We start from the raw sequence: 23,000 nt of genomic DNA, 5'->3' as shown, positions 1-23,000 counted from the left end.
CCAGCAGGAAGTCTTGCAAAGTAGCTTAACTCAATATTGAATTTAACTCTTTAACGGTTTACATAGTGTGTAAAAAAGATGGCACTTTTTAGTTTTTTGAGAAAATGTAAAACAATTTACATTTACTTTAAGTAAAATAACCACCTAAAGGCGCGAACACTAATTTCTTTGAGCTCCTTTCTGAAAGAGCAGTGTAGAGTGGAAGAGGGGAGCTCATCCACACTGTGTCTCTGTCTTGCACAAACACACATACACACACAGTTGGCTGTTGTTGACTGGGGTGCTTTGGGAAGAGTGGGGATCAGGCAGAGGCCAGTGTTGCAGGCAGGCAGTGGAGTTACAGTGTTGAGCCACAGAGACGTGCCCGGGGTGGATAAACCATGCTCGCTAAGTGGGAGAAAGACTCTGCGCAGGACACAAGATGAAAGTGGAGAGGAAGACCTCCTCTACAGGCAACGGTTACGTTGACATTCCTCCACTTCTGACGCTCTTTGGCCTCCTCCTCCTTCTCTTCACAGGTAAGTCCAAACATTTGTTGGACTATACAAAAATTAGAGGATGAATAATGTCTTTGTATGTTGTAGCTGATGACCAAACAAGTGGATTTTTATTAAAATGTGAAACCTAACTCTGAGAAACCTAACTCTATTAGTAATTATTATCTTTAATTACTTTATTTTTACAGTTTGCCTTCTTTGTCTATATTCTTTTGGGGTAGCTTAAAAACTGGATCAAAACAGAAATCCTTAGTCTTTTGGAAATAAAGTTAATCCCGGTTAAGTTAGTCACAGATGTTTTTTCTTGTCCTTGTGTTCCATGGACTGGCAACACAATGGCTTCGTTCATGGGTGGTGCTCTGTACTGGATCCCCAATAAATGCTGAAAGGAGCTTGGAGTGGCTATTGTAGACATGAAAGAAGGGGATGTGTAGGTTAAGTGTGATGATATTAAGTTTTGTGCAGAGCTATTGAAATTGTTTTTGTCTGTGGGGAGCTTTAGGTGAGTTCATCTGAGGGAAAAACTGATGCCAAACGTTTACCATGTGGGGGTTTTGGTTTAAAAATGTATGATTTGATGTCAGGGCTGTAACAAGGGCTCGGTTTAAGTTCTAGTAGAATCAGAAGATCCTGTGTCCATCCCCAGCTTTACCAGTTACAAAGGGTTTCTCACTCCCTGTCTCTTTCTCTCCCTCTCTAACCCTCTCTCACTCGTTTCACAGGAGGAAACTAGTTCCAACAATCGTGCCCTTTGTCTTATCGCCTTGGCAACCCCTGTCAGGCGAACCAAATGGTTGCCACAGCAATGAGGCGATGCCCTGCTAACTGCCTCGCTGCAAAGAATAGTGAACAGTGCAGAGTCTCTCTTGGTCATTCTCACTCCTTCACTCCTGTCTCTCTCCTAGGTTGATCTATCTATCACTGAGGCCTAACAGTAGGATGCCTACATGTGTCCAGCTACAGCTGAGTTATAGGAACCTCCACTGTGAACATAATAGCTTTGCTGTGTTTGGTTTCCAGGACAAGGCTCTTTTATAAAGGATGAAATGTGGCTTACACTCTAGTACCTTATCCTTGTATCCCTGTGAGGTGGAGGACAATGGGGGACACAAATCAAAATTAGTGTATTATTTGTTCACTGAGAGGGGTCATGAGGAATTCCTGGGGGAGTTTCTGGGAAACAGATTAGGGATTAAGACATGACTAGACATCATGGGCAACAGTAAATGCAACATGAGTTGGTTTGTGTGCATGGTATAAGCTGGTTAATGGCTGTTTTGAGGAAAAAATACACAGACATCCTAATCATAAAGTGTGCAACCAGTTAAAAATAATACATCAATCTATTATAAATTAACTAACTGGACTTGAGTGACACTTCTTACAATAAAATACGGCTGAATATTATTATTAATTTCATAGCTTACATCTATTTGCTTGCTTGCTTGATTGATTTAGATAAATATGCAATAATCTTTTTCTATTTAAATAATATACACTATAGGGTTTGTCATGCTTGATGTTTTAGGCCCTCTTGCATCTAAGTGCATTGTGCAGTGAGTGCAGCAATCATGAACAATGAAATACAAGTTATAGTAGCTATGCTTTTAGTATGAAGTCAATGTTCTCATTTTAAAGAATATAACGACAGATGCATACATCAACATGTATGGTGTATTTGAGTGGTTTGATTTTCAGACCATTTGAAACAAACAGCTCAACACTGTTACACAGTTCTGAGATTTTCTATACAGTGTTATTGCATGTAAAACTTAATGCTGCAAATGAACAAGAATGCTAACCACAAAAGTATAATAAATGAAGTAGACAATCTAGTATTTTTTGTACACAGTAGAATATCTTAAATGTTGTTGTGAAAAACAATGGAATCACACAAGCAAGATTTTTTAAGCAAAATGAAACAGTCTTGATATTGTTCTAACACTGTACCTGTGTAAATTTAGATTGTACATTCCACTTGCGGTGCATAAAGAATGTGAAGGAATAGTGAGATTGGGGCATTGTATATACACGTAAACATTTTTGTTTTGTTTAACTAAAGAGCTTGTTAAATCATTTAGATCTCACTTTACTGACTATCATAATTTAGGCTTGATAACCTTAGCTGACTGTATCTAACTCCCAGCAGCCCTAGAGATCCTGTAGATGAGAGTGATAGTATGAGAAATGACTACACACTGATCTCAGCTCTCAGTTCAGGAGCTAATGCTAGCTAACAGCTGTCAGCTGATGACACAAACACTGCAGATGAATAATTTTCTGTCCTGTCTGTGCTCAAACTAAACAATAAAGTGGACGTTTGGATGTAGCTGAAGCATCCGCTACTGTATGTAGATGTATGGGATAGTATTTATTGTTTTTAAATTAACATACTGATGTATGTCATGTATATATTTATAATGGATAATTAGCGTGATGCTCTAAACAGGGCACATTTACTCAAAATTCAACACAACGAGACATCGCCTTCACATTCTTTATGGGCCAGTGTATCCATGCACCTTTGCTGCACATTATTTTTCCTTTATATTTGTGCTTGTACTGGTAAATAATGTAGCAGTAACTAGCATGGTTTTTATGTCTTTCATAAGTCTATTGCTTCACTACATGAGAGGAGATGGGTCCTCTGATGTCTGCTTTACACTTCATCCTCAAACAACCCCATACTATCCTTATACACCTCTCTGTCTCTCTTTGCCTTTTATCAAGGTGAGGTGTCAGGAGTGAATGTGACCAGCCAAACCCAGGTGGTGAGGGGCACAGAGGGTAAAGAGGCCCTGCTGTCAGTCAGCTACTCCAGCAGCAGCCCTGACAAGCCTGTGATTAAGTGGCAGCTAAAGAGGGACAAAGAGAAGCCTATCACGGTCGTGCAGTCCGTAGGAACAGGCATCATAGGGAACCTGAGGCCAGAGTACCGCAACCGTATCCAGGTGTTCGAGAATGGGTCACTACTGCTCCACAACCTGCAGCTCTCAGATGAAGGCATGTATGAAGTGGAGATTTCCATCACAGATGACAGCTTCACCGGAGAGCACTACATTGAACTCACTGTGGATGGTATGCAGAATTAGATCCCTTTGAAAAAACTGGGTTCTCTCATATTTCAAAGTATATGAGTAATCAGAGCAGGACACTGAAGAGGAGTTGTGATCTAAAAGTAAATCAGTACAAGTCGAAAATATATGGATCCTGGAGTTTAGTTTTTAAGAGCACAATACAGAGTGATTCACAGTGTTGGTAGTGTGTTAACTGGGATACTACTTATCAGTTGTTCGTGTATAACTACAGGTCAACCACCCACTGTTATATTTGACTTTCAGTCTAACGTCCCCCTCTGCCTTTGCCCTGTCATCCTCAGTTCCTGTGTCCAAACCTTATATCCAGATGATGGCCTCATCTGTCCTGGAGTACAGTGAGTACTTCAACCTTCACTGTTCCCACGATAATGGCACCAAGCCCATCTACAGTTGGCTGAAGGGAGACAAGGTGCTGACCAATGACTCACGCCTGCTGCTTTCACATGACCAAAAGGTGCTGACCATCTCACGCGTTCTGATGTCAGATGATGACATTTACACCTGTGCAGTGGAGAACTCCATCAGCAGAATGAAGAGCAAGCCTGTCAGGCTCACTGTCTACAGTAGGTGGCATATTACAACCAGTAGGTTCTCAGGTTATACAGGTTTACATTAGGAATGAAACCATAATGGTACACTGTAAAATAAAAATTAAAAAATGTAAAACAATTTGTAATATTCTGGCAGCTGGGATGCCAAAAATGTACCATAAAATTATGGAAAATAACAATCTTTTAAAAATTCAGCAATCTCCTGCATTTTTAAATACAGGTTTGTTTGTTTCTTTGTTTGTGTATTTAAAAGGTTTTTCATGTAAAAAAAAACATAGATACTAATCTTTAAAGCCCAGTAGATTTCACTTTATAAAAATTAAAAAACAGATCATTTTATATATGTTGACAGTGATATTAGTCAGCATCCCCTGTACTTTTTTGTTTTTGTTTTTGTTTTACAGTGTATAGAAGCATTAAATAGGTTTCTAACCAAAGGACATCTTATGATGCTTTAAGTAAAAGTTGCAATGCCACAGTGTAAAATAACAGTTTTCAGCAAAATGTTCCTCAAGTATTAAATGTACTCATTATGCAGAATAGGCTTTTATTAAATACTGGATGATTATTTATGAAATAATGGGTAAGGAGCATTTTACTTTTGTGGCTGCTTGAGATGGAGTCAGTGTATACTACTGTACATACTGTTGAATGGCTTATTTATAAAAATGCATCCTATTTAATGGGATTGTGACATGTTTTCTATGTAAAACTGTAATCTGCAAAGGAGTAGTTGTAGTTGTAGTGGAGTAAAAAGTATAGCATTAAATGGTAATACTTGAGTAACGGTACCAAAAGTACAAAGCTTAAGTGCAGAACTTTAGTAAATTCTACCATTGGTTTCTAGTTATAATTATTTCTTTCCACAAAAAATGTGATCATGAAGATGACATATATTTTATCCAGTTGTTTAACAATCATCAATTGTCAGTGGCCATCAGAAGCAATTATCATCTCATCCTGAACCTTACACAAGCATGCCTGCCTGTCCAACAATGTTGTTTACAGCAAGTGCCAATCCAGGCTGTGAGCACAGCAGAGTTGGCTCGGAGTGCCTGTTACTGGGCGCCAGTGTAGAGCCACATGTCAGGCTGAGAGAGAGGGAGCAGCAGACTAATCCAATGAATGGACACTTATTTATGAGGAGGGAGCAGAAAGAGAAGGCAGGTGGGGAGGGCGTTTTGCCTCAGTGGACCTCAGTAATCCTGACTTCATTATTGTTGTACTGTGATGTGCTGCATGAAGAGACAGCTACAGGCCCTCAAACTGCTCTCTGTTCCTTTCGCATGCATAGCAGCATGGCACAAAGTCTGAAAGTGGTTACCCTAATGTGCTACTTCACTGCACCTTGTTCATGCCAGCACACTCAAAAGACTTGGCAAGCACTGTAAAAATGTTCTGCATGCTCCATATCCTGGCGATGTTTCATTAAAGCTTATTTTCTGACAGAAAAAAATTGGATGTTCCAAAAAAACTTTTTTTTCCTTAAAGACACAACTTCAACTAATCCTACAAACATTAGTTTTCCACTGTCAAAGATAAAAACAAGAAAGTTTAGCATGTTATACTGTATACATGTAAATCACAGTAAAGGTACAAGCCAGTGGTTCAGTGAGAGAGAAAGTGCATTGCCCTGCTGTCCCTGACACAAGTGTCTCTCTCTCTCTCTCTCTCTCTCTCTTTGTGTCCCTGACTACCTCTCTGCACCACTCTGGTTTAGGAAGGAGCTCGCTATACATCATCCTGTCCACTGGGGGCATATTCCTCCTCATCACACTGGTCACCGTGTGTGCCTGCTGGAAACCGTCCAAGTAAGAGCTGTGTTTGTTCTCTTTCTTCTTTCCCTCTTGTCTGTCTCCTTCTCTCCCTCTACTCAAAGATGTGACCAGAATCTCACTTAGTTCAACAGTGTCACTCCACTAATATTGTGCATAATATTTACTGGAAAATTACACTTTGACCTGTAGCTTGTGTAAGCCAGAGTTTTGGGGAAAAGTTTGGGAGTTTGGATGTGTGTGTGTGTTTTTTTTCTCCTTGCTGTAGAAAGAAACATCGACCTGTCCCCCAAAGAGCTCCTGTCTATGTAGAGCAGAGTGAAAATGGCCATGATGGTGAGCAACATTTTCATTGCTTCCTAAACAGTGTCTTCATAAAATGTGTTCAGTGTACACATGTTCTTTTACACATTTTTATGGTGGAATTAGCTGTTGACATATACATATAAAATACTTTGACTGTTTAACTAGTCAGCAGAATGCTAACCAGTTCTAAAATAAGTATGTTTATTTACAGTTGATGTTGTACCCAAACCAACCACACTTGGTCGAAGGAGTCCCATGCCTCTTTATGTTCTCAATGAAGATGTAAGTGGCTGTTTTTGTAACAGTTTGTGCACCCCTCCACCATCTGCATGAGTCACTGACAGCTTTACAACAATGAAAAACACATGCTTAGGCACAGTAGTTCCTAATTAGCACTCAGAACAAACCACAGCTTAGTCTGACAGTGAGAATATCATTAGTTTTTAAGCATTGCAAAACACTGAGGATTACGCTAAAGAAAAAGGTAAGTAATCATCAGGGGTGCATGAATGTACAGTATCTGCCAAATTTTGTCGCAATACAACAAAAGGTTGTTGAGACCTTTCACTAAAAATGACAAATATGAACCTTATGGTGACTGGAAAAGTCAAGGGATCATTGAAATGATTAAGATTCATCCTCTGGAATGTCTATACAAATTTTTTGATCAATTAGTTGTTGAGACATTTCACAGAAGTGGTTGACTGGGAGACGGACCAACATAGCCAGTTGTTGTTTTGGTACAAATTATGGCTTCATTAAAATGAGAATCACACATGAAACACCACAGCTGACAATGATTCTCACGTTAAATTTTGTTCCAGGAGACTCTGGAGCGTCTGGAGGAATGTTCTGGCAATGCTGTCAGCCAATCAGAAATAAGTATCCCTGCCACCTATGTTCCAGTTCTTCCTCCTTCCTCCAACAAAACTGAGCGGCCCATCTGGTCTGCCCCTCGCAGGTACCCCCGCAGCCCCTCGCCGCTAGCGCAAACTCTCCAACAGCCCACTCCAGGTCCTCCCCTACGCCCTGTCTGCTCACCTGCTCATTCACCCAGCTCGTCTCCACGCAGTTTCAGCCCGATAAGAAAGGTCCGTCCTCCAGTAGGCATCTCAACCAGCCACCTGCCTGTAGAGGCAGAGTGTCCAGGTCCCAGCGATCAGGTTCCATAGCAACAATGACTAATGCTCAGATGTCTGCACGTATATTTTATTGGTTTTCTACTGCATCTTGACACAAGGACAATGGATATGATGCACTAGGATAAAAGGCTGGTTCACTTTCAGCTAACTCTTTGTGTTCCATTATGTATCATCTATGTCTTTATGATGGTATTTCAACAGTTTCTTTTGATGATATCCTGTAAGATGAACAAGTATAGCCAGTCCACCAGCATGTAGTATGTATATGATATTGAGACAGTAGTGAACTTCAGGTCCTGGTATATATTTTTGCTTCTTGTTGAATTGTGAATTTTGCTGGGATCTTTTCATAAGTGCCTGTACATATGTAAGTTAATGATGACATAAATCCTCCCTTTTACCTACTTTTCTGAGGGAACTGAATGTGATTTGCCTTTTATGACTATAAATGTAATTTCTTCCTAGTCCATTAGGTGTCACCCACACATTTCTTTAAACACTTTCAGAAACCATCTCCACTGAGATTTATTGGATTCTATTAAAAATATAAATATATATTCTAGCTTTAACACTTTTCATACACCGTTTTGTTTTTTAATGACATTTTTGGGTGTGTTATGAAAGTTTCTTTTCTCTTTTTTTGGTTTGGATGTGTTGCTGCTGTTAGCTTTACTTGAAGTCAACATCCATAAGCAGCCGGTTGTCTAATCAAGGTGCCTCTTACTCTCGACTTACTTGGCTTTAGTATGTCACTGAGGATCAAGCTGCACTCAGACCCACAAAATGAGAGGAGACTATTCTGTGAGGTCAATTAGTTCATATTTATAGTAAATCTTCTATTTCTGCAGGCCATACAATCATGTACGGCAGCCTACATTTGATTTGCTATAAACAGACCCTTTTGATTAGGGGCAAGCTGTTCCTGGAATGGGTTTACAGCAGGCTCTATGGCAATCTGTCCATGTGTAAGAGTTATAATTACTTAGTGGTTTATTTCATCCTGTGTGTTATTCTTAGTACTGCACTGGCAGAAACTATGGAATAAAAACTATTAGAAGAATAAAAAGATTAAAGGATGCTCTGAGTTTCCTTAAAATGATGTGGATTCTCTGACAGTTTCCCCTAGCAAATGGTCATAAAACAAAATGGCAAAATTTCCATTCCAGCAGTTGATAAGATGACCAAAGATTGAGAAATAAAATAGAGTTGTAAAACCTTTAAGTAAATCTCTATATATTTTCATTGATAAAAATGAAGAGCTAAGATTACATGGCCTGCTTGCCTAATCCAAGTGCCCTTCTTTCTGCTGCTGCACCGCTGCACACATCTCTTCCTGCACACCTGATTCATCTGCCTGGTGACTCCACAGACAAGCAGCGTGCCCGTGAATGCGCCACCATAGATCTAACTACTGTGGCACTATAATGCTGTGGTTGCGGGAGCTGGGACAAGTTACAGTGATAGAAAGGGAATATGTAGTAACAGTAGGGTTTGGAAGGGAAAACGGGTTGACATGTGGGCCCACTTCAAACATAAGTGTCTGAAGAAAACCTAGACTACATCTTCATATGTGAAGACACCCTAAGGTGCACCGCACTGAAACTGAGGTAACATTACTGTACTTACAACTAAATGGTGTAATGTCATAGCATCTCACAACAGGACGTTGCTACACCTGTTGTAGATGGGGGTGTAACGTCTGTAGCCCAGCCAGGTAACCTTGCTTTTGCTGAAGACAAGTTTATGTACTTAAGAGTGTTAAACATGCAACCTAATTGCAATGTACTTTTTATAGTCAGGTCAATTTTGCATGAGTCCATGCCAGCTAAATGTAGTCTATTTGCATCATCTGCTGTTTGTTAAAATGCACAGCACACTGTCTCGACAATCGGTTCTGGACTTGGCTAAACTCGGCTGGGCAATAGCAGTTGGCTATCTAGCTTGTGTTATATGCTTTCAAATATCCTCTTAATAAATATAATGGTAGTGTAAATATAAATGGTGGTGTACAACCTATTCTAAACATTTACTGTTGAATAGGGTTTAGGAGAACACTACCACTAAGGCTTAGAAAATTACAGCTCAAAATGAACCTTTCTGTTACAGTCCTGACAAAATGAAGACTACAAGGGAACATTACGGATGGGGCACAGGGCGCAGGAGTCTTTTAGATTGTGTGGGGTTTTCTTTTTCCTGGATACTCAGGATACTCAAAATGTTACTTAGGCAAAAGTACAAAAGTATTAGCATCAAAACATAATTAAAGTATGAAAAGTAAAAGTACTCATTATGCAGAATGTCACATTTCACATTCCTGTATCTCATATTATTGGATTATAATTACTGATGCATTATTGTGTACATCACATTTAATGTTGCAACTGGTAAAGGGGGAGTTGGTTTTAACCAGCTTATATGCATTTAATTTGAATTACTGCTTTTGAATTTTCCACCACAGATCAATGAGGTCTTATAATGATGCTATATTTTTGTGTTAATCTGGTTCTGAAAAGTAACTAAAGTTATAAAATACTGTACATGTAGTGGAGTAAAAAGTACAATATTTGCTGTATTTATTTGTGAGCTAGCTTATAAGCATGTGTCAGTTCATTCACACACACACACACACACACAAGACGGTTTGTTCCATCTCTAGTATCAGGATAATGTGCTCCCTTCAGATGTCCAGCTGGGCATCTTTTGTCATGAAAATCTGCATGATTGTTGTTATTTGCTTTTATCCTGAACTGTATCTTCCGTCATGAAGGTGCAATGAGTTGTGCGGTTACATAAGCAAGTCCGATCTGCCTGTTTTGATCTGGGCTTTGCTGCCTTTGTTCTATTTGAATCATTGTTTATTCCACGGAACCCGGACTCTTGAATACACACACAGCATCACGGGAAATGCACAAACACATGTGTACAGGTGGAAGATGAAAAATCCTGAGATAATGAAAGTGGGCCATTTTTATTAAGCTTGGAAATTTCTTTTAATCCATTTTGATCTCACACTTTGTGCATTAGTCATACAGTCTGTTCCATCATGTTCCACCTCGCTTCCAATGCTGCATGGGAGCTTGGAAGCCCAGGCAGTAATTAGACTCTGGAGAGCATCATCACATCGGTGTGCATGCAATGTGTGTGTATATGTGCATGTATCTGCAAGTAGGTGTGAATAGAGGTTATGTATGATGCTCTCCACCTCTAATGAATTACCTCTTCTTCCTGCCTGGTCAAGCCTTCTCACTGCTGTAGCTGTTCACACCAGCCTGTTGATTGAAATGTTCAGTTTCTCGGCCATGACCTGACAGTTGCCCATAACTAGGTACCCTTAGCAGAGCACTGGCTTTGGGCTCAATATACATCAATGAACTGAAGAAGAGGAGAGGAGGTTTTGTGGTTAATGTCCTACCAGCTCTTGGCAGAAGAAAGAAATTAGATGTTGTCCTGCCTGATTGATACTTTTTACTTAAAACCTTGTTGTATTTTGCCCCAAATTCTTATTTACTTTAACATCTAATATTTACTTAATAGTATGTTATATTCCTGATTTGCTTAAAGGATAAGGCCTACCATTTTTTTATTTTATTTATTTTTTACTTCAACAGTACTTTTGACATTCCCCATGGAGAATCTAAAACCAGCAATGATTTGCCTCTAATGTCTGTCAGTCTGTCAGCTCTGGATTATCTTATTCATCCACGCCATAGACCTCTTACTGTACTGAGGAGAAATTGGTTTGAAGTTGGATATTCAACAGACATTTGGCTTAAGAGACCTTCCGGTGCAGCAGAACGTTGTTCAGTGCAAAGGACAACAGGACCTCACCTACCTTGCACTTGAGGGTACTAAATTAAAGACCATCTGTAAATTCCTGTCCAACTGAAATGTTAAATTATCTGATTTTCAAGACCAGTAGCTTAGCTTGCATCACGATTTATATGAATAAAATTACCCATTTTACATGTGAGTAAATACTAAATAGTATAAGGAACTTTTTTATTAGTACTTTATGATTAATTTTTAACAGAAATATTAGACATTTGTTCAATAATTTTCAAGTAATGTGAGCAATGGATTAAACTACTCCAAAATGTTTCACCACATGTTCTGCACAGTGCACACTCCTTTCTGTTGATAGTAATACTATACATATTTATTAACAGTATTTCATTCCAAATATTTAATATATATTTTCATAGCTTATGATTCAAATTATCTATTGCTTCAAAATGTGTTCTACAATGTCTGTCCACAATTCCCACAGAGGACACACACTTTTATTTCAGATATTACTTTATATTTTATTGAAATTTTTATTGTAAATTTCACAGTGAATCAGCCCGTGTAGATAAAAGGTTTTTGATCAGCACAGGTAAAAGCTGTGCACCACTTAAGACATGAGTGTTATTTTTTTTCTCCATAGTAACGACCCCTGGCAACCAGTAAGAGTGCCAGTTATATTCGTAGTACTCCCTGCCCCTTCCTACCTCCCTCACACATATCCTTCTTCACCGTCTCCATCACTCACAGCCTCTGTTTCTTTCCCTTTGCGTATGTGCGTTTGTGTCTTTCTGAGTGTGTCTGCATGTGAGTCCACTGCATCCTCAGCATCTGGGACATTACTTCCATCCTCCACATCTCCCCATTGCTGAGTCTGTGAGTTTTCCAGATGTGCTGTGCTTGACTGTATATTCTTTTACTACTACTTTTTTTTATTTGATTGCTTATAAAGAGTGACTGTGAATTACAGAAAATCATATGTGTAAATTATTGGCTTATTCATCATTTTCTAAATGTTTTTCATGGTAATGCTTTGCTTTTGTATTCCTCTATTTATTGTTAGCTTTTAACTTGAGACTGGCAACATTTTGCTTCAATCACTGATGTTTTTTTATCTTCTTACTTTTTATTAAGCATTACACTTTTCTGTATCTGCATGAATGTAGTGAACCAATGTGTGCTCTCCCCTTATTTGTTTACCTACTGGATCCATACAAATCGATCCTGTTTGGTGGCTTTTCAGGTTTGTCAGTCAGGGCTCCAAGCCAGAATCTGTGCAGGTGTGTATGAGAGGAGAGGGAGGTCAACATGGGCTCCAGCTCCTCCTCCTATGCCCCAAGAGCCATTTACCTTGATGTGGATGGGAAGGTGCAAAAGGTATGTCCCATTCAAGTGGAAATGTCTCTCTCTTTCTATTTGTTTTTTAATTTATATTGTTAAAATGATGTTCAGTCTCCTTATTCTATCAGAAATGTAACATAAGATATGTAAGATGGGCTAATTTCATAGAAAATGTAAAACATTTGTGTTAGTAAATATGAAGATGTAGGCTAGTGGATAAATTTCATATGGCAGTGATGTGACTATAAAAATTCTAACTATCTGTAATAATATACTGTATACACAGTTTAAAAGATTAATTGTTTCTTATATATTAATAAGAGCTATGTCTGCCTATGGATTATGTGTCAATCAACAGATAAAATCACAAAGCTATTAGCTTCTAATCATAACAACAGCTTCGTGATCTTTTAAACATTCATGACAAAAGGCTTAAGGCTTGAGAGTCATGTTTCAGCGCTCCAGATATACTGTACTGAGATGCAGCTATACAAAACACCTGCTGATGTGGTGGTGCAGTGCTTCAAGTAGAGCGCTGGCACGATCCCCCCCGGGCCCATGGCCTGAGGCTGAATGTTTGTCTGCTACACCTCCTTGATTCACGCTGTAGGATCACAGTTTTTGCTCAGGCTATATGCACCCACTCTGCTATAGGCAGATTTTTGCACACTTTGTACAAGTCATGCTATGTACTGGGCCCTGTAAACCAGGCTGGTTTGTTTTCACATGACAGGCGTGGATAATGTTGCTATCTCACACTCCAGCTGTCCTTTTCTTTCACATTGTTCCCTCACTGGTCTCTCTGGCTTGACCTTATTCGACCATACAACGAACCAGCCCTCACTTTGCATTCCCGTGGGACTGATGTCTAAAAAAGCACATGAAATCTGATGACCTTTCTAGAACACTAAAGCCTTATATCAAAACCACAGCAGTTATTTGTGTGCAGGTATGCCTTTGAAAGCTGTATGGTCAGGTTGCACTGTTCTAAATTTGTTGGGCAGTAGAAGAGATTTTCTCATAAAAATGTAACATGATGATAAACAATACTACTACTGTGATTTTATTCCCAATAACCAATGAATTCAATATACATCTGTAAACTCATGCTCTCATTTCCATATCTGAGTTAAACTTGTATAAAAGAGGTGTGTGTATGTCACAGGTGGTGTTCAGTCAACACTGCAGTCCATGCGATATCAAGGAGCTTCTGTGTTCCTCGTCCAACATTCCCAGGTTTGTTGTTTTGTTTTCTTGTTTGTTTATTTGTTTGCTTGTTAAAAATGTAGAACTATTGCATAAAGCTGGCCAAAAAATAGTATTCAACACAGCAAGGTTATCATGCAGTCATTGTGAACCATAATAATTAAAGATGCAAATAACAAGTGGAGTGGCTCAGGAATACATACTGCAATAATCACAACAGGCAGCAATGCCCGACAGATGCAAGATTTAATCTCCTTTCACTTCTGTTTGGCTGTTTCGCTTGTATTGTCAGTGTTGGTTCTTTAAGAAATAAACATCTATATCATGCCAAATATACTCAGCTTATGTCTTTTGAATGAGCTTCTCAGATCTGTACAGGTAATTCTGACATATTTGTATTTTAGGAATATACTTCCGAAGGTATAGTCCTAGGACTGATGTGTTGCTATATGTCTGTTTAGAACATTTTGCATTTGTGATTGATTCAGAAGCATTTTTTCGTTTTTTTCACTTGACATATTATATTTTTTATAGATATGTTTTGAAAGGCATAGTCTTGATGATATGTCTTATGGGAGGGATTTTTATATGTTCATGTATATAATTAATAAAGTTTATTGCTTAGGTATATATAGATATATCTGCAGACTTTCACTCTGCAACCTGAAGTGGACTGCATAGGTTTTCACTGGAAATGGTGCATTTTGATGTATGTATCACTGCTGACTGCCATTAAAGATACAGATTACAATGCACATTGTGCTTTCTGTGAAACAATAAAATATAACTTTCCAATGCCAAAAATGTACACATTATAAATAGCAATGTTTACTTAAAATAAAAAATTTTATTGTAAATTTCATAACATAAATGTAATTTTCTATTTCTTTAAGAAAACCTTTTGTTCAAAAAAAACAGTATGTAAGGTTAAGGAGTGTTAATACAACTGAATACAACGTAGTATACTTTGTTGTTTTGTTTTTTTCATTTTTTTCTTATTGTCTCACTGCAGGAGCACTGCCATAAAGATGATGGACCCAGAAGGTGCCCTGGTTTCTATAGATCCCACCATGCCCACCAATTCTCCAAAGTATAATACAGACATTATTATTGTTATTATTATATCTCAATGACATCATTATATTTCTTCAAAATGGCTTCCCTGTTTTAGTGTTGCTTTTGCTTTTAAACACTCTTTATAAGCTGAGATTGATACTTTGACACCAGGAAAGTCCTACCCACAATGTCCATTTAATAGCTGGCGCTTTCAACAGTATCTACATATCCGCTACTAAATCAAACATGTTGTGAGATTGTTTGGTCATCTCTTTATAGAGTTTTGTAAACAACACATTTGACTGTAACTCTTTGAGGCCGTCCTCACGTAAAATATGACAGTATACATTGTTTGTGCCAGCAGGTTATTACAACAAACTGTTACATGTTTGGTCTAGCGACCATATTGATTATGACACTAAGAAAGCAGAAAGTAGCATGATGTATTAGCACATTAGCAGGAGGCTGGGTTGGATGGCTAGGTACACAAAGCATAGGACTTCCTCTCAGGAGAGCTGGGACTTGTGTCTTTGTTCCTTAATAGAACAATTTTTTTTTGTAACCAAATAGTTTCTGTGCCTAAACCTAACCAAGTGGTGTGTGGGGCAAAATGTTATGGCTGTTTCCAAGAGTTCCACTAGCTTGCCTCTATGTAGCATGCTAGCTAGCCATCATTTTTATGGCTGTTTCCATCATGACAAAGGTCTGTAAACCTTGGTAGTGTGCCGTACGTTGTTGTTAATGTTGGCGAAATTGTTGCGATTCTTCCCACTACCATAGGAGCTTTATTTAATGAGACACCCTCATGGGGTGTGTGAGAGAGGGACAAACAACCATATAGGTCGTATAGGCTGGGGGGTTGAAATCTTTGTCAAAAAGCACTGTACAAAATGCCAAGCCAAATTGTGATTACATTCATAATTGCAGTCAGCCTGTTTTTCTCACAGCTCTTTGTACAAAGTTGTCCCTGTGTCTACTGATCGACTTGGAGGTAAAGTGTCAACAGCAAGCTGATTTTCCTTTTTCTCATCACTCACAAACACATAAAGTCATATAACAACACATCTAGTGAGAACACACAATGAGAAAGCAGTGAGGAGTTGAAAATATAAAGCTTGACAATGTGATTGTTGTTCAAACTGACTGACCAGTAGTGTATTTATGTCTGCAGAGAAGGAGGACATGTTTCAGATTGTGTTGACGCAGGTGGCTGAGCAGTTCGGCAGGTAATGTTTCGGATATTTATGTTGTGTTTTGGCTGAAACCTGTCCTTCCCCAGTCTAACACATACCTCACACACATACCTGATAACTGGGCATTTCAGTATTTATACATGATGCAACCCATGGAGGTAAGTTAAGTCAGACAAGTTCTTCTTTCACCTTTATCATTTGTTTTGCAGGGCTTGATTCCAGTTTTATTTTAGCATTATGACCAATGAATTTTGTGAAGTACATCATCCTCTAATCTTATGATTTGCTCGTCTCTCACAGGGCCTTTCGTATCAATGAACTGAAGACTGAAATCACCAGCAGGCTAGCCGTGCTGGAGAAGAAAGTGGAATGTGCGTGGCACATTTTACACAGGGTTTCTGAAGGAAAATCTTATTTTAATACACGATAACCTGTGATATCAGTATCAAATGAAATCACTCCAGTGGAAATGCATTTCTAAAGCGATTCATTACTTGTCATGTTGTTTCAGTGGAGGGTTTGAAAGTGGTGGAGATTGAGAAATGTAAAAATGATCTGAAGAAGTTGCGAGAAGAGATAGCTTCAAGAGGCAGTGGCAGGTGAAAGCAAGACTCCTTCTAATACCCCATCCAAAGAAAACAAATTTAATAAAAATATTTATTTATTTCTATTTGTTTTTAATTTATTTATATTTATTTACCCTTCTAACCTCAGAGTAAACTGTTTGTGCAAATACAACTTCTCAGACGATGGGAAAAAAGTCACCCCTAGACGAGATGTTCCAAACTACCCAAAAGTATGTCCACTGTGATGGATCATTTCTTTGCTATCAAATAAAGTCAAAGCTAACAAAGCTGCTACTTTTTTTTGTTGTTCTGATGACTTTATTTATGTGGCACATATAGTACACACTGTCTCAGGAGACCGTTGAGGCACTGAAGAAGCCAACATTTGACGTCTGGCACTGGGAACACAATGAGGTTTGTTGATATCACCCATTTCCATTCCCTGTTATCCAGGTGACCGGTGTCTGACTTGCTGCTCTATTTCATTGATGCTGCAGATGCTGAGCTGTCTGGAGTACATGTACCATGACCTGGGGCTGGTAAAGGAATTTGACATGAACCCCATCACGCTGAAACGCTGGCTGGTAAAGTTAGAGCACTACAGAACCACTGAACTGAGCACATGAATACACTGTATACTACCATGCACATGGTCCGGAATTCAAACAAGCTTATATGTAAAAGCAAAGGTGTTGCTAAGAGGAGTATTGGTGTTCTGACACCAATAATTATTAAATGGTATATTGTTGGTAATTCTTCTGATCTACAGTAAGATTCTGCAGCTGGTGCACTAAATAAATAATTCTTCTAGCTGGCAATCCAGGAGAACTACCGTAACAATCCTTTCCACAACTTTCGGCACTGCTTCTGCGTTAGCCAGATGATGTACGGCATGATTCACCTCTGCAGTCTACAGGTAACGTCCATGTTTGTCTGTAGGTGTGCGCTCATGCACACCAAGGATACCATTCAGTTGAATACCCTTCATTTAAGATGCACTTTAACAAAATAATTGACAGATTAGGTTAAATTCTATACCACATTTCAAGATAGAATCACCTGTCTTTGCTACCAGCCAATGAATTTCTAGATATTTATTAACGGCTTTCATTTACATGGTTGTCCAGGAAAAGCTGACTCTCGCAGATATGGGCATTTTAATGACAGCTGCAGTGTGTCATGACCTGGACCACCCCGGCTACGACAACACGTAAGACCCATTATTCCGTCTGTAAGGGTGGTGACAGATAGAGCAGTGCAGATGCCCATTGACCCCCAGTATGTTTTGACATCCTTTGCACAACACTGTTGTCAGTGAACTGTGAAACTAGTTAAGCATGGAGAGAGTTCTGGTATGACAACATGCCGGTTCAGATTATCATGTTTTTGTTCAAAGTTTGGGGCAGGCAAAGACCTTTCTCTTCATGAGAAAATACCACCATCCACCATGCATCATTTGTCACCCAACTATCAGGTACCAAATCAATGCCCGCACAGAGCTGGCAGTGCGTTACAACGATATATCTCCACTGGAGAACCATCACTGCGCTGTGGCCTTCCAGATCCTTTCGCTTCCCGAGTGCAACATCTTTGCAAATGTGGATCCTGAGGCGTTCAAACACATCAGACAGGTGACATGTGCAGTTAAAACCCTAAGTAGTGAGCAGTATAGCATTTAAGTAAATTATTCTAGGGATTTATTAATGACAAACACAGTATTACAAAGACATAATCTGAAGATTATCATGCACAATGCACAACCTAATGCATGCTTGTGTTTTGCTGTTCTATTTTCAGGCAGTTATCACCCTCATTCTGGCCACTGACATGGCCAAACACGGAGAAATCCTAGATGCCTTTAAGCAGAAATTGGACAACTTTGACTTCACCAATGAAGAGCATGTGAAATGTGTATGTTTACATTCTGTCTTACATTGTGCCTGATTTTCAGCTGTTAACTATACTGTACACCGATGATTCCACTTCAGCACAAGCAGGCCTTTGTCCACTGAGTGTGCTGTAATGGGCAGAAGACAAATGGATTGTATTAATGTAAATGGTGGTCACAGTCATAGAGTAGTAAGACAGACCTGTGTGTGTTATTGTAATAATGAATAGGCCTCTTTGTCTTTGTACATTGTATGTTTGTGTATTCAGCTAAAAATGGTTTTGATCAAGTGCTGTGATATTTCCAACGAGGTGAGGCCCACTGAAGTAGCCGAGCCGTGGGTGGACTGTCTGTTGGAGGAGTACTTCATGCAGGTGACCACAAATCAAAGCAGAATCCATGACCTAGGGATGTCAGCTTGAAGAAAAGACTGGATCAACAAATAACATCTCCATGTGCATGCTTTCCAGAGTGACAGGGAGAAGTCTGAGGGTCTCCCAGTGGCTCCCTTCATGGACAGAGACAAAGTCACCAAACCCACAGCTCAAATTGGATTCATCAAGTTTGTCCTCATCCCAATGTTTGAGACTGTCATGAAGGTAGAACTAAGTCTTTATGGATGTGTGTCTAACACACTCTGCCTGATCAATAATTAATGTTCACACATGGTGTTTTCCACCAGCTTTTCCCTCAGATTGAAGAAATCATGGTTCAGCCTTTGAGAGACTCTCGTGACCACTATGAAGAGCTGAAACAGATTGATGATGCCATGACAGAGGTAGAGCCCATTCTCTTTCTCGTTCTCTTTGATTGTGTTCAGCTATAAAAGCTGCCAAAACTCCGGTTACACTTGTTAAGTTAGCTTGTCTTATAGCTATAGCAGCTTATGGCAAAAGCTGCTTAAATCTGTCCCACAACCAGCACTTTCAGAGCTCACTAATTAACTTAAGTCAAGTGGAAGAGTTTCTACCAGGCTATTTCTTGGCTCCATCTACTGTAGCTTGTAGACAAATCAAGTCAGCTTTAGTTTTATTCATCACAAATCACTAATTTACCTCACAGGGCTGTGCAGTTTGTATTGCATATGACACCAGTAGAGGTTCCAGAACATTACTGGTTCTAGCCAAGAAGTAGTCCCGTACATAACTACCTGTAAAACTGCAAACTTGATCTTTAAACTTTTCCATTTATACAACATTTCCACCAGAAAGCAGACAAGCATATTTTCCGAACTATTGCTACTTTTGCTTTAAGGTTTGGGATGTGCTTCTGAATTTGGACACGTAATGCTCTAGGGTACAATAAAGAATGTAGGACACAGGTTTTGCTGTAGCTTTTAGTTTCTAATTCTAGTAAAATAATCAGAATGTAGACAAAATCAGAGCATTATTACGATTTTTTTGTGTGTGTGAACAATCATAGAGTGAAATTTTTATATTGAGACCTCAGGGGATGCGGTGAGCATTGCTGGGAATAAAACTAGTTCAAGCCTGCACACAGCTTAATTAATCAAAGGAAAAAATGACACTCCTGCAAGGTGCCAAAAATGCCACTATGTCCTTGTAGATGTGCCAAATTAGGGCCATGTGAATGTGAATGCAAGGGGTTAAAACAATGGCAGTAATACATGTTTGTTGCAAGTAAAAAAAAAAGTCAACATAAACAGAAATGTGTTTTTTAGGTGTTTCACCTGGAGCTACTAAACATCACCGAATATCAGTTGTGCAATTTGACGGGTGGAGTCACACACATACACACAAACACATAAATCAAACCACTTGCTAACATAAAGGTGTGTCTTTTGTTCAACAAGGCACAGAAGGAAATGAAACTGTATCATTAGGCAGGATGAAGAAGTAAGCTCTGCAGTGAGTGAATGCAGTGTTCTCAGTGTAACTAAAAGTAAGTGACTCCTTGGTTGTGCCTTAGTGTTTAGTGTTAGTGTCATGAGTGCTCTCTGTCTCTGCCTCCCTCCTGCCTCTCCACAGCAACTCTCCTCTATACTGAGCTCCATCTACAAAAGCCAGGCCTGTAGGAACGTGCAGCACTGTCATCACTTTGGATTCGCCTTTCAAATTAACACCAGTTACTCACGATAAAGAAATGTCAGCTCAGAGTGATCAACTCTTTTGGGTCAGTGTAGAGCTAGTTGTGTAGAAAATCTGTGGCCTGCAAAGGTAAAATAAAGACAAGACAAAAAGAAAAAAAAGCCTCACAAAAATGATTTTTACATTAATATTAAAGAAAAACAGTCCAATTACATAAACAAGCACAATTTTCAGCAACTGAGATGTTGACAACAAAGTGGTAAAATGGTTGCTTATCTGTTTCTGTCCTAAACACTGTTATCTTTTTCTGTTTTCAGCGACAAGATGTAACTTTGTCAGCTCTCAAACTCTTTCCTGTCATTTTACATTGCACTTTTCCACAGACATAGAACAAACTCCAAGTAAGTTTTAACGTTCCACATACAGAGGCCAGTTCTCACTCGCACAGACGTGGATGATGTAGGATGGTTTGTGCTGACTTAGGAACAGCTGAGCTGTTCTTTAAAACTAGTTTTAATTTCAGCTTTGCTCGTTCAGGCCCAGCTGTGTCTTCTTGCCTAATTTCAGATCTTATTTTATTGCAGGGATCTTCTTTCATGATCACATTCAGGAAAGACTTGAAAAAATGTGAGTGAGGCCTCTGTGAAGATTTTCTGCTCTGTGTTCTGAAAGTGACAGATGGAGCAGGAGGCCAAGAGAAAAGACACTGCTTGGCTACATACTGTACTCAACTTAGGTGTCAACGTGGCAGATGGCCAACTTTGACAAATGAAGACCTGGTGACCTTAATGTATCATGGTGTTTATGTTGTTCTCTCTATACCTTTTGTAATTTAATAGTGCCTTGAGAATTTGTAGGACCAGTTTCTCCAAAAAAAAACAAAACAAAAAAAAAACGTATTTTAAGATTGATTACCAGGTATTTTATAAAATATACAGACCTCAAGGACCAAAGGATCAGCAAAATATTTCCTGCAAATGATAAATTATTTCTCAGTGGGACATTTTTTCCTCGTTGTAGCAATAAAGTTTGGTTGAAATGGTTCACTGCTTTCCAAAGAATAAAGCTGCATTATTCTTTGGAAAGTAGTGAACCATTTCCTCATTGTAGCAATAAGGTTTGGTTGAAATGGTTCACTACTTTCCAAAGAATAATGCAGCTTTACTTTTTTTGCTCAGACACAATAAGTAGTTCATTAAACCATTGCAATTTTAGATCAATTCTCTTTCTTTCACATCTTTTTAATAAAACAAAGCCACACAGGGCCATACAGTGTTCAAGGTAAAAATGTTGTACTATCTCACAATACACAAAACTGTATGATGTCTGTTACACCCTGAGTCTTACATATAAAGGTTAGATAACATAGATTCTAGATGGTTTTCTATCTTTATAGCGGGGACTGGAAAACCATGGACATCATATATGCTTTGTGCTGTTTATGTTGTCCATCTAACATATTACCATTTCTGCAAATACATTCCTGACCTTAAAAAATAGCTTGATGAAACAATGCCAGGAAGCTTTTTCTGGGGTTTTCAGCCATGTTGCACAATCCTCATCAGCAGATGGAGTTTGCTCAGTTGCAATAAATATGGATCACCTGCCATTCAAGCACAGAGGCTGTTAGGATTTTGTTCACAGCACTTCTGAAATGCGTGTAACAGCTCCTGAACTTGCCTCTGAACAAATCCATTTTCAAAAACCTAAGTAAACTCTGGTCTCTGATGAAGACCATGTGACATAGTTCAAGTTGGGAATGTCTGCCACTGGCACAATTGTTAGACCCCAGTATACCACAGCATATATAACTGATCACTGTAGTAACATGTCACTTGCAATGACTGGATTTGGTTCATTATAACTTTTTTGCTATTGTGAAGTCAGCTGTGTAAATCCAGTTATTTGTCCACACTAAATCCACAAATATAAAAAAATAATTGTTTCCTGAACTTCTGTTTTTACTCAGTGTAGATGTGTAATCTGCCCACCTACGTTGAACATTTGAATATTAAAAACATACATACATAATGTTTTCTGTCATGTTTATGCTTCATTTCAGTGGAAAATGTGTGTATATGTCCAGTGTTTGTCAGCAGTGCATCATAACTGAGACTTTACATCTGAAAAACCATGTCTTACTTTCACACATTCAAACCTCTTCTCCCTTTCCACAGTCCAAATAGATGCACTGTCTGACCCCATGTGTAAGGCTGCGTGATCTTTCCATCTTGAATGGCTGTGCAGACATTTCGCTTATGTGCAGCGTCCCTGCCCATCGTCCTGACTGAGTTACAATTTATTGACACAGTTTAGGCTTGAGGGCTCGAATGCACCCACATTGTTGTTGAAATATTACTAATTAGCCAGTTATCCAGCACCTGAAGGTGCCACTTATCTCAGCCCGCACCACACCCCTCTCTCTTCACATCTTATCAGATCTGGGTGGTTTTCCTCCAGCTACTCTACAATGTTTTTATTGCTGAGTTTTTTTAGTAACATGTTGCAAATTACTCCAGAGCAATTTTTGCCTCTCCTGTTGGCCTTATC

General features: G+C 39.0%; 2 protein-coding genes across 3 annotated transcripts; both read left to right on the top strand.

Annotated features, from left to right (window-relative positions):
- Nucleotides 1-276: 276 nt before the first annotated feature.
- Nucleotides 277-8,386, top strand: hepacama (hepatic and glial cell adhesion molecule a). Its single transcript, XM_020600164.1, has 7 exons — nt 277-518; nt 3,228-3,575; nt 3,877-4,158; nt 5,867-5,957; nt 6,190-6,257; nt 6,439-6,509; nt 7,052-8,386. The coding sequence occupies exons 1-7, from the start codon at nt 422-424 to the stop codon at nt 7,397-7,399; spliced, it is 1,305 nt and encodes a 434-aa protein (XP_020455820.1). The 5' UTR covers nt 277-421; the 3' UTR covers nt 7,400-8,386.
- A 509-nt stretch (nt 8,387-8,895) lies between these two features.
- pde9ac (phosphodiesterase 9ac) lies at nt 8,896-22,424 on the top strand. 2 transcript variants are annotated; one of them, XM_020600080.1, is made up of 19 exons: nt 8,896-8,976; nt 12,396-12,529; nt 13,659-13,729; nt 14,712-14,789; nt 15,703-15,746; nt 15,927-15,981; nt 16,249-16,319; nt 16,460-16,547; nt 16,663-16,744; nt 16,854-16,928; nt 17,012-17,098; nt 17,326-17,430; nt 17,642-17,724; nt 17,989-18,145; nt 18,312-18,425; nt 18,672-18,776; nt 18,873-19,001; nt 19,085-19,180; nt 21,035-22,424. In XM_020600080.1, the coding sequence occupies exons 2-19, from the start codon at nt 12,461-12,463 to the stop codon at nt 21,083-21,085; spliced, it is 1,560 nt and encodes a 519-aa protein (XP_020455736.1). In that variant the 5' UTR covers nt 8,896-8,976; nt 12,396-12,460; the 3' UTR covers nt 21,086-22,424. The 2 variants fall into 2 exon arrangements, with proteins under 2 accessions (XP_020455736.1, XP_020455735.1); XM_020600079.1 differs by lacking the exon at nt 8,896-8,976 and adding an exon at nt 11,902-12,028.
- Nucleotides 22,425-23,000: the final 576 nt, after the last annotated feature.

This window comes from Monopterus albus, unplaced genomic scaffold (assembly GCF_001952655.1).
Source record: "Monopterus albus unplaced genomic scaffold, M_albus_1.0 scaffold45.1, whole genome shotgun sequence".
Taxonomy (NCBI): domain Eukaryota; kingdom Metazoa; phylum Chordata; class Actinopteri; order Synbranchiformes; family Synbranchidae; genus Monopterus; species Monopterus albus.
Note: the sequence above shows the minus strand (reverse complement) of the source record. Positions and strands in the feature narration are given on the sequence as shown.

Coding starts and splice junctions, on each gene's coding strand:
- pde9ac (XM_020600080.1), top strand. CDS start 12,461: ATGGGCTCCAGCTCCTCCTCCTATGCCCCAAGAGCCATTTACCTTGAT. Junction 18,146..18,311: donor CGTTCAAACACATCAGACAG/GTGACATGTGCA, acceptor TTCTATTTTCAG/GCAGTTATCACCCTCATTCT. Junction 19,181..21,034: donor TTGATGATGCCATGACAGAG/GTAGAGCCCATT, acceptor ATTTTATTGCAG/GGATCTTCTTTCATGATCAC.
- hepacama (XM_020600164.1), top strand. CDS start 422: ATGAAAGTGGAGAGGAAGACCTCCTCTACAGGCAACGGTTACGTTGAC. Junction 519..3,227: donor CCTCCTCCTTCTCTTCACAG/GTAAGTCCAAAC, acceptor CCTTTTATCAAG/GTGAGGTGTCAGGAGTGAAT. Junction 5,958..6,189: donor GCCTGCTGGAAACCGTCCAA/GTAAGAGCTGTG, acceptor TCCTTGCTGTAG/AAAGAAACATCGACCTGTCC.